At 34.6% G+C, this 12,109-nt stretch overlaps 1 protein-coding gene across 4 annotated transcripts in view; it reads left to right on the top strand.

Moving 5' to 3' along the window:
• The window catches only part of LOC110029857 (protein DGS1, mitochondrial), a 142,380-nt gene that overhangs the window by 110,430 nt on the left and 19,841 nt on the right, over nucleotides 1-12,109 (top strand). For all 4 annotated transcript variants that reach the window (XR_002294585.1, XM_020732325.1, XM_020732326.1 and 1 more), the window contains exon 12: nucleotides 319-429. Coding sequence is in view for 3 of the 4 variants with exons in the window: in XM_020732325.1 (XP_020587984.1) it covers nucleotides 319-429 (111 nt within the window). In the remaining variant the exon portion in view is untranslated. The remainder of the gene's footprint in view (nucleotides 1-318; nucleotides 430-12,109) is intronic.

Below are 12,109 nucleotides of genomic sequence, written 5' to 3'. Positions count from 1 at the left end.
CCCAAAAAAAAAAAAAAAAAAAAAAAAAAAAAAAAAATATATATATATATATATATATATATATATAAATTGGGTGGATGGATGAAAATATGCATATGTTTAGGCTTTTCATTTTAAAAATGCATTTTGGTACATGCTGCATATTCGTACAGATTTTACATCTGAACATAATTACAAAAGTATTGCAATATGGTGATACTACGGTGCTGCACGTTTGGCTGGAATAAGAACAATTAGAGGATTTTGCGACTTTATACACTGCACACTTCTGTTATCTATCGTGAGTCTAATCAACTGACTTTGTATATGAAAAATCAGGACAAAGGAGCAGAAGGTCGAGGTAAAATTGCTCGAATTAAGAGGCGGCTTCTTTTAGTCGAAGTTGAAGAATGGATAATGCAATTCCAAACCAGCATGGAGCAAGGAATGGTAAAGTCCTAATTTGTTATAGAATACTAAATAGCTGAATATTATTGTGCTGTTGAGTTACATACCATTATAAATTTGGGGATTGCACAATTTTTTTGTTTACTCTAGATATTAACTTATATAACACCCAAACCTTTAATATCACATAAAACATATTATTTATATTAAATTTTCTAAAATAAATATACCTTCTCAAACATAGATTTTGATGTGATTATGTACAAACGTATTATAGAAATAAATATCAAAGTTTATGTATTAGATAATATATATATACACGTAAGAATTTATGTGAATTTTCCTAGAAGAATTTTCTGCTAATCTTGCTTCTATTCAGAGGTTGCCAGTGGATGCTTCTTGGCTTTCTTTTCTTCCTCACGAATTTCTTTTGAAGTAAACTATAATTGATATAAAGGGTTATTTTATGAGTAATTTATAAGCCTATATAGGTAAGGGGGCTCAGGACATGTTATCGTTGTTTTAGGTTTTGGCTTAATTAATCTATTCAAACAAGATTTTTTCTCATTTTATTCATAGGGTATGCCTAATTTATGAAATTCGATTACTTTTCTAAATTCATGTTAGAGTATTGAATAAATTTACATATTCTTGACCCCAGTTACTTTTCATGATTCAAATTCATGACTTTAAACTCATGAATTTAAACTCATGATTATGAAGGAAACTAACCATGAAGACCATTCCTCGTCTTAGAATGATGTACCTAATGCATTGAATTTTCACCCACGAAGATCTGGTAACATTATACTATGTGAACTTAATTATGAGATATAGAAATAGTATTTATTTGACTCAAAGTCATAATCTCCATTTCACAATGGGCACAACCTAATCATCATTCATGGCCCTCCCAAAAAGCTTGTTCTCTTGTATAACTGTAGAGTTAAATTTTTGAAGAATATTTATCTCAAGGATAAATTTAAGTTGATTTTAGCTAACAAATAACATTTTGTTTTATTCAATATACTACAGGATTCACCCTTTAAGGGATGTAGGTCATTAGAGAGCTTAAAAGCTTTGGTTGTTCTTTTAATTTAGTGATGTAATTCTATGGTGAATCACTTGGTTAATAGTACCTCAGTAATAAGCATGCGTCATTTGGTAGCAAAACCACTTGTTGGTGTGACATTCTTACTGGCATGAGATTTTTAAGAGTCATCATAAAATTATGCTTGATATAATTGACTTTTGTGAGCTTATGTTAATTGTAACTTAGTCATCAACAAAATATTGTGGTTGGTAGATGTAGTTTTTTACCTTGTGATTTATTTCAATTGAACATTTTCAAATTTTGTATTTTTTTAATTTTTATAATTTATATGGAATTTCATCTTGAAATAATTTACTTTGAGATTTTGGAAGTTTCTTAAAAAATAGTCCTCTCAAGTTAAGATTTTGTCTACACATCTATCATCGAAGTAGATTGTATGAAGTACTTATATTTTAAGAGTTTTTTTTAATAGTAAACCCTCCGATCATATTTTTGACGGTTGTAAAATGTATGATCACTTAAGTCGATCATATTTTCGATAACTTCAGTAAAAAGTATATCAAAATTTCTCGCCCACCTTTATTGAATTTTTTTCTCTAAGAAAAACATGTTCTTCCTACAATGTGTGTTTCATATATATATATATATATATTATGAGAAAGCTCAAAGGCTAATATATTAAAAGGGAATAATGATACATAAAGATTCTGTGGAAGGGCCCAAGCATGGCACCCGTCCCCCACGATAACCATCACATACAAAAAGTTCCAAAAAAATAGAAAATACATAAAAATACAAGATACCTAAGTAAAAAAAATAAAAAATGTCAAAAAAACGTAGTATCAGGTAGCTAGAGAGCGACCCAATTTTCTTTTGCATCTACCTTTAGTTCTAGGAAAGGAGCGAGATAATAAATTGGTAAGATGAGTGTCATTGTCAGTAGTGACCAAAGTATCATCCAATAAGTTTCCAAGCTCGAGTCGGCCTCAAGTCTCTTCTTCTTCCTCCTGGAATAGACCTGTCATTCTTCATCCAAAGATTGGCTCGCCTGATCAGTGGATTGGTCTAAAGTGTGTTGGACATGTGTAGGAAGTTGAACATTAGAAGTAACCCCAGCTGATCTTTGATTGAATCAAAGAAGCACTCTCGTGTGTCTTAGCATGCAAGTGAGTCTTCTTCAATAACAGTGAGTGGTATAAACACTTTTGAATCTGTACCTGTAGTATGATGTTCTTCATCAGGAACTGCGATGTTGGGTAAAGGATTAGTTTGCACCTTCTCAGCAGGGATGGTAGGTGGCTGATCTTTAGCGATATCCAAAACCTGTCTTGTGGTAGCTTTCTCTCCAGATGGAACAGATTTTTTATAGAGTAGTGAGATTAGATCCATCCTTATTGGCTTGATCTTTAGATTTCAAATTAGGATGAAACTTATGACATTTATCAAGTGTATGCCCAAACATCTTACAATGAGAATAGTAAGGCTGTCTATTCTCCATGACGATTTTTTGTCAAGATCCATTATGAGTTGTGTCCAACCAGACTTCAGTAACGTCAGGTAAAGTAATATCTCTTTCCACAAGTATTATGGTCATAGAGAGTCTGGTTAGGTAGAAAGTCGGTAGATCTAGCTTCGTAGGGTCTTCAAGTATGTCCCCAATAATGTCCCAAATAAAGTAAAGAACCTGATGATGAAAAAAGTGCAGCTTAAGACCTGGTAGACTGAACCATTCCGGTGCAGTAGGAGATTCATGCTTAGGGTCAAAATCAGGAGACCACTTGAGTAGCTTCATTGATTTACCAACAATCCTTAGATATTTTTTGGAGAAAATCGGAGTATAGCCTTCAGGCACGGTTTATTGGATCAATACATGTCTCTCATCCATGAGTCACACTTTTCACTTTCCTGCTAATTTGAGATCATCAAAACTTTTCCTGATAACTTTCATAGGTGGGTGCTCCCACTGAAATTTTTCAATAAGAGCAAACTTGAATTTGTCAATCAGGGTTTAAATTTCTAACTCCGAGAAAAAGAGTGTTGTTTTCCCATTTTTCCTGCTTGCATTCTTCATAAATGAGCAATCATCTGTACCATCACGATATTTCTTATAACTTGAGGGGAAAACAACCACAGTTTCCACCTGAGGATTACCCACCTCGTGGGCAAAGGAGGCTTTGTCAGGTTTAACTGAAGAAGAAGGAAACTCCATCACAGCTTAGAAGTCTGCCAAGTCGGTCAGAGGGCAGGTCAGGAACCGAAGAGACCAAAACTCGGTGCAGTCGAGTTGTCGAGCTGAGTCGAGAAGGAAGATGAAAGGAGGAAACGAGGTGAACCCTTCTCGGCTTCTGTGAGATGTAATATATATATATATATATATATTTATATATATATATATATCATTCCTCCCTTACACTAACACCGCTGCCACGATTCGATGACTTAGGGTTTGGCCTTTGCGTGATGAACTCTCGTGATACGGTCGCATTTGCAGCCTACTGGGACGTCAACGACACGCTCAGGCGTGCCCTAGGATAGCATCGCTAGCCAACACCGACCTAGCGATTCTGTCTGTGTCTCGGCTTCGCTAGTCAGCACCGCCGACTGTTTTACGCTCTCAACAGAAGATGCGACTGCTACGGGATTTCGGGACAGCAGGAGACGCCGACAGGTATGGGATCTATTATAGCCTCGACGATGCGTTTCTATGCCAATGCACTTGCCGACGACTTTTCTATTCCTACTCGTGCTCCTCTTTTAGGTTCAAAGTCTGGTTTTCATATTGGCAAGTCCTGCAATATTCCTCAATCTTTCCACGATGCACTTGAAGATGGTGGTGATTACGCTTTCATTCAAAAACTTGATAAAAAAATGGAAAGTCTGCTTTTATTTTCACTGAGGTTGAAACAAGTACTCTCGTGTCCTCTTGGCGTTTTGCTCTAGCAGGAAAATTCTTTTATGGTTACCCAAAACTGGAGATTATTCAGAAAGAGTTTGATGCTATGAAGCTATTGAGCAGTTGGAATATTGACTTATTTGACGGTCGACATATACTTATTCAGTTATCTCACGATGTCGATTACACTCACGTTTTTTCTCGAAAAGTTATCAAGCTTGACAACCATTTTATAAAAATTCTGAAGTGGAATGCCGATTTTGATCCAAAAGCGGAATCCCTATCATTCCTGTTTGGATAAAATTTCCAGGGTTAAAATTTCATCTGTTCAACATGAAAATTTTTTACTCGTTGGCAACTGCTTACGATAAACCTCTCAAGATTGATAGTCCTGATTGATAGTCCTACGCTTGCCGCTTGCTGTCACCAGACCCTATGTGGTTTGTGTGTTAGTTGAGAGAGATATCACTCAACCAGTTCCGGATGAGGTATGGATTGATACCACTCACAACGGGTATTTGCAAGAGGTTGAAATAGAACCACACCCTTCTTTTTGCTCCCATTGTAGTATGTTTGGTCACAATTCTACTATTTGTTATCGCTTGCATCCTCATCTAAGGCCGAATATAGCTAAAGATCAGCGACCTATCATCCCTGCGGAGAAGGTACAACCCAATCCTCTTTCTAACACCGCAGTTCCGGATGAAGAACACCATACTACTAGTATAGATTCAAATGTGTTGATACCACGCACTGTTATTGAAGAAGACTCACTTACATGCTAAGACACACGACAGTGCTCCTTCGATCCGATAAAAGATCCGCTGATACAACAAGTATTTGCTTATAATGTTCAACAACCTACAAATGTTCGACATACTTTAGACCATTCCACTGATCAGGTGAGCTACTTTTCAGATGAGGAATAACAGGTCTATTCCAGGAGGAAGAGAGGAAGAAGAAGAACGAAGAAGAACGAAGGCCGACTCGAGCTCGAGAATTTATTGGATGATACATTGGTTACTACTGACAATGACATTCATCTTGCCAATTTATTAGCTGACTCCTTCCTTAGAACTAGATACAGAGGCAAGATAAAATTGGGTCGCTCTCTAGCTACCTGATACTCCATATTTTGACACTTTTTGGTTTTTTTTTTCTTTAGGTCTCTCATGTATTTTTTTGTAGTTTCTTTTTTTTGGAACTATTTGATGTGACGGTTATCGTGTGGGCAGGGTCTCACGTTTGGGCTCTCCCACACAATCTATCTGTATCATACTTTCCATTTAATATATTAGCTATATATTTCCTGCTCTTTAGTATCTAGTCTATTATAAATTTCAATAGAAATAAAATCTTTCCATCACAAGTTATTTTCTTAGATTCCCTATTGGCCACCTTTTATTTTTCCTAGCTCTTTAAACATTTATATTTAAAAAGAAATTTTATAACAAAATGTCGTATATTTTTTATTTTTATGCACATTATGGAGTATACTAATTATTTTTATTTATAAAATCTTCTTATGATACTCCAACTACTTCTTTTGTCACTTGTTTAATAGGGCTTGTTAATTTATCTTATATAGAATTAACTTTTTCATAAACATCCTTAATCTTGAAATCTTGAAGTTTACTCATAAAGATAATTTTATTTGAGTCTTGTAGGCGTCCTCATCTAATTCTATTTTAATTTTTTCATTGCAAATTTTATCTTTGAACTCCCCATCTTAAAATTTAGAACTAATAGTTGATGTTGAGTACTTAAACTTTCACTTAAAATTACCTTACAATCTCTACCTTCTTGACGATCTCTTTTTCTCATAAGAGAATTATCAATTTGTGTTTTATTAGATTCATTCTTATAAATAATAATATGTTCACCTATTTTCTTAAATAAAATATTAACAATAATAAAATCATAAGCTAAAATAAAATATAATATAATTTCACCTTTTTCATTAATCTCTTCAAAATTATAGCAACTATGATTATTTCCAAAATCTTCTATTACTCTATCAACAAAATTTTCGCTTCAGTAATATCATTTGTATTAATTCTTTTTGGGCAATCCAAATTTTTTTAATGAACCTATATGTAAACCTACTTAAACACTTACAACATTAAAAATCTTAGTATCAAAAATAATCTTTAGGGCTATAATTTTATCTCCAATTCTATTAATTTTTACAACATTATGTACAGGTAAGATTTCTTGGATTGTGAATAGAAATTCTAGTCAGTTTTAAATCTTGTGTAGTATATTCACTGTTCTAAGTGTTTTGGGAATTTTAGAGTTTGCAAAAAGTTTTTTATTTTTGCTCGAGTGAGCTTTCAAGACCAATATAAGCTTCATTTATGTTTAATTTTGTTCTTATTTTTCTAAGTTTATGAGTGTTCTTTTTTTTATTTATTAATTCATTCCAATCTTGTGTTCATTTTCTTACTCCATGTGACACCATTTCAGGGCTTCTAGAAGATTTTTTGAAAGTGGATCTAACAGGGTTGCGGTTGTGGAATAGTGAGGGAATGATAAGATGTGAGTTTGATGGCATTTGGATGGGGATAAGCACCATTCGACAGTTGTCCTAGCTTAAAACAATGGGTTAAACAACGAAACTGTGAGATATGAGCGGCGATGAGGTTCCACAACCTATTCATAAGCAAGATACAGACGAATCACTCATAAAAGAAAGATGATACATCACTCATAAAGAGAAGTAAGAGATTATTGTCTTCAAATTACACAAAACAAGCAAAAGTCCGCTCTACCAAAAAAGTTATAAGTAGTCCCTCAAGCAAAAACATTAATTTTATTTTCTGAACATAAAAAAATTAGGCCCCACAAGGATCGGGAACGGCGAAAAAGGTAAAAAACTTTTGTTTCGGTGAAGAACGAGGTAGAATCATGCCAATCCCAGAAGGCAGCATAAACACAGATCACTGGAATTGTGGGATCCTACTCGCTAGTTCGTTCCCCATAAATAAAATTGCAAGATCGCAGTGTCCTGCATTAGCATTTCTCGCATCATTCTTCTTGAATAGGTGAGGCTTCACCTTCTCCTGAAGCTTCTTAGATTGATTTACTACCACCATAGTAAAGTCATTGTTTTGTTGTATCAAAGGTATTCCCATTTCCCATTGCAAAATTTATGCGTGTAATACCCAAAATGTCCAGATGTCAGGTAAAATTTTTCAAATTTTATAATGTACCCTAAATTTTGCACCATTCAAAATATAATCGAATTAGTTTTATGAAATTCTACACATTAAAACGATCAATTTTATATAAAATATTATATATTAATTTTGAATGAATTGGGAGATATAAAATTTAGAAGTTATATGTTTAATAAATAAATTTAACCTTAATTAATCCCAATTATATCCTAATGTAGTATCCGATACCGTAGCCTATCGATTCACGCACTTAACAGTGCTTGCAATGGCTGGATTAGATCTGATGGCTAAGAATTAAGGGGAGGCAAATTAAGTGTCGTGATTCCATGCCCTCTCACTCACTTTATTTGGCTCGCTTGTTGGTGTTCAGAGACTATTGCTACAGTGTTGGGGTGAATAGGGACGACTTGCTACAGTGCTGGACAAGGAGGGGACCGGTCACTTCGGAGCTGCAGTTCATTACAGTGAGTTTTGGGAAGAAATTGGTGAGCATGAATCCCTTTGACGCTATTTTAAACATTCATTTTCTTCTTCTTGCATTTATTTGTTTCTGATAGTCATAGCAAGCATCAAACTTTTGTTGGAAGTGAAACTTGATTTGTGAGCTTTTGTATGGGCTATTAGCGCGAAATCAGCTAGGGGAAGGGAAGAGTGAGATGTTAGGAAGAAAAGGGGAAAGTAATAGGATGTATTGGAAAGACATAATTATACCAAGAAGCCTGTTTTAGATATGTTTTGGCTAATGAGAAGTTTTAGGTTAAATTACGATATGAGCTCAAATTTCATGAATTCCTATAATGTCTACGATTTTTAGGTTTACACGAGGCGGGCGAGCTTGAGACGATCTTATGGTTGTTTCATCTAGTCTAGTGAAATAATCTTATGCTAAGTTAAGATGAATAGTGCTCCATAAGTTTTCATGTGATTCTATAGTAGACACTGATGCATATAGAATTTTTTGCATATTGTAGATTAATACCTGCAATGAATATATGAATGTAAATTGCTTTCTCTTACGACACGTGATTTTACTTTGCTATGAAACAATGAATATACTTATGAAATCATTTCTTGCAGGTATTCAATTACTTTGATTTATGCCTATAATATATGAAATGTTTGATGAATGCTTTTAAGAGGAATTATGCTTTATGAATGTCATAAGTGATGTTATAGGTATACTACATTAGTATTTGCAAGTATATATGATAGGGATGTGAAATTCTCGACTTCTAGCATTCTGGCGGTGACAAATCTGTGGAAACTGTTGGGATCAAATGGTGATAGAACGTAGGGAACCGTTGGTACCAAAGAGTTATTGATAACTGCTATGTTGAGAAGGCTCATCTTTTATCAATAGTTTATACGACATTTGAGAGAGGTACAACTCATGATATGAAAGGTCAAAAATAATTGAGGTTTATACATTGCACATGTGACATTACTATGTTGTTATAATTATATGGCTATGATGAAATTGTTATGATTATGAACATGCTTATAAATACACGCTTATGACTACACATGAATGAAATGACAAACATGGTTTATACAGTAATCATGATTTTCTACGTTATATGTTTTTCTTTTACATGTGTTATACGAGTTTAACATGTTATGACTTATGTATTGTAATGTACATTAGCCTACGAGCGTGCACATTGTATCTTTTTGGTGTAAAAAATTTTATTTTAACCTTTATTATTTTGTAGAGTTCATTGTTGCTCACTTTTTCTTATTGACTTTCAAGAAGGGGTAAGGAGCAGATGAGTGAGTAGCTAGTGTGACTTGTACAGCTTTTGTATTTATAGTTTTATTAGCGTGTATTGTCTTTTGGGTATGTATTTTATTTATGTTGGATTTAGCGATTTTGTTTAATTTATATGTTCTGATGATTTAATTTTTCATGCTTTCTAGTATATGTGAAAATTAATGAAAGAAAATGTATCAAGTATGTTTACGGTAATTTAGTTAGACTAGTTCATCATCTTAGTCCTGATTCTACAATTCAGAACGAATGTTGGTGAAAATTTAGTCTGACAGAATTGTTTGCCCCTGTCGTACCGCAGTCGACCCCTTAAATGAAGGCCAGTTGGGGTGTGACAGTAGGTGGTATTAGAGACATTATTGGATGAAAAGAATGACAAAAGCGTATTGGATTTAAAAGAAAAATGTGATTAAATATGAATTGATTTATGCAGAGCTATAGATTGATGAATCTGGGGCTGGTAATCCAAATGACTTAAAATATCACACATGCACAATATATTAGTATATGATAAGTTGGTTTGAAATAATAATTGTTGTCAACACTAATGAATATGTCTGAAGGAGAATCAAAAAGTATTAAGGGTCAGACTCTTAGGCCAAGTATAGAGCAAGAAGTAAAATCTGGAATATTTTGGGCAGAAATGATAATCAGGATAGAGCAAATGAGAAACTCAAAACAACCGAGTTACATTGTATCATTCAATTAATATCTTAAGCGGTTGACAAAAATGACTTATTAAAAGAGCCTCCACTAGTACATGACCTAGATTTGAAATTGGGACAAAAGTTGATCAACATTTAAAAATTTTTCAGTCTTTTATGCCACTTGCATTCAAGGGTGTACGACTGTTAAAGATTGACTACTGGAGATTAGAAAAATTTTGAATTGTATGATTTTTCTGGAAAATTGGAGAATGATCTTAGCCACTTTCATGCTTGAAGGTGAAGTAGAGAGGTGGTGGTAGGCGTAACATAGAGAAAAATTTTAGCAAACACCTCTTTCACAGATTTAGTAGGATGAATTCATTAAAATCTTCAAGGATTGGTTTATTCTACCTTTACCAAGGCTAGATTTACAAAATAATTTCCTTATTCCGACATTGGGTACGTATTAATTATGCAATATGAGGCAAAATTCACTTATCTTTTGAGATATGCATCTCACTATGCTAGTACCTAAGAGGAAAATTGTCATATATTTCTGCGCGACCTCATATATTAGTTGAGATTGGCAGTGGCATCGCTTAACATAAATGATTTATTAGTGCTCACTGGAAGAGCTAGAAGAATTGAAAATAAGTTGAATTTCTCCTAGTAGTAGTGGCAACCTCAGACAAGCAAGTAAGAGATGTTTGATGATGGAGATTACTTTCAAAGCAAGAAAATTACACCAGAAGGTAAGTAGAATCAGTTTTAGTCAGAAAAGTCAATTTGTGAAAAATGTGGAAAAAGACACTTTGGCCAGTGTTTGATCGGTTTTAGAAAATAATGTAAATGTGGAAAGTCGGAACATCTTTAGATGAACTATCCGCAGGAAAAGAAAAAAGATAGTAGGCCATTGACATTTCAAGGACAAGGATAGATTAAAAAATATTTGGAAGGCAATCAATCTAGCAAATCTCAATTTTTGAGAATGCCTTCAAATTAAGCAAATGATAAAACTTTAAAGCGCAGAACTGAGCAACCAGTAATGCTCAAGTTTTTGCAATTAACTCTTCAAAAACCAAAGAATATGAAGAAGTGGTTATAGCTAAGCTTCTAATTCAATATTAGCCTAACATTATTTTATTCGATTCAGGTGCACCATATTCTTTTATTTCTGATGAGTTTACTGTCGGTTTATGCCAATATTTTGTATTTTACTCCTGCATTGTTTGTGCAGCTTACCAATCTATTAGTTAGATCCCTTCCGAGAACTAGAGCAAGAGGCCGAACTAGATTGGGATGACCCTCACTTTTCCAACGCCCTGGTGGGTTTGGGCTTTTTTTATTTTTATATGTACCCTATTTTAACTTTTTTGTGTGTTATACCGTGTGAGTTGAGTGCCTATTTTTAGGCCCACCCATACAATCTATGTATATCTTTTCTCTTTAATATATTAGCCCTTGGGCTTTATATATATATATATATATATAATGTTTTATATATATATATATATCATCGTAGAGGTTACGGTCGAGAGCTCCTCTAGTGCTTCTAATGGCAATTCCGGTCGCAATTGATTCTACCGCTGGAAAAGGAGGACCTTGCATCATTGACTCTCGCTCAGTCGTCTGGCGTCTGCTTCTACGTCGGCGTCGACGTTCGCAGCTCACTGTCGCAGATCGCATCGCGATATCGCTCCACTGCTCGCGTCGTCGCCTTCCTGCTCGATATCGCTACACTGCTCTTGCTCGATATCGCTCCACGCCTCTGTCGCTCGCAGCTTCGTCATCTGCGCTCAACTGTTTCGTTTTCTTCTTTGTCGACGCTGCTTCTACTTCTACGCCCGACAGTTCCTCTGCCTTTCAGCAATCTCGCAACAGTTTAACACCGATAGCCTCTGATGGCGTTTCCTTCTTCGTTGGTTGAGCCGGACAAAGTCTCCTTTGCTCATGTGGTGGGTAACTCTCAGGTGGAGTCTGCAGTGATATTTCCCTCAAGTTATAAGGAATCTCGTGAGGGTACAGATGATTGTCCTTTTTTTAAGAAGGGAAGTAATAAATATGAAAAAGAAATAATTTTTTTCTCTAAATCAGAAATTTCTACCCTGACGGAAAAATTTAAGTTTGCTTTTGTTGGAAAATTTTAGTTGGGACACTCTCCTATGGATGTTATCGGAAAGA

Source organism: Phalaenopsis equestris, unplaced genomic scaffold (assembly GCF_001263595.1).
Source record: "Phalaenopsis equestris unplaced genomic scaffold, ASM126359v1 Scaffold000608, whole genome shotgun sequence".
Taxonomy (NCBI): domain Eukaryota; kingdom Viridiplantae; phylum Streptophyta; class Magnoliopsida; order Asparagales; family Orchidaceae; genus Phalaenopsis; species Phalaenopsis equestris.
This window is presented reverse-complemented; position numbering and strand designations above follow the sequence as displayed.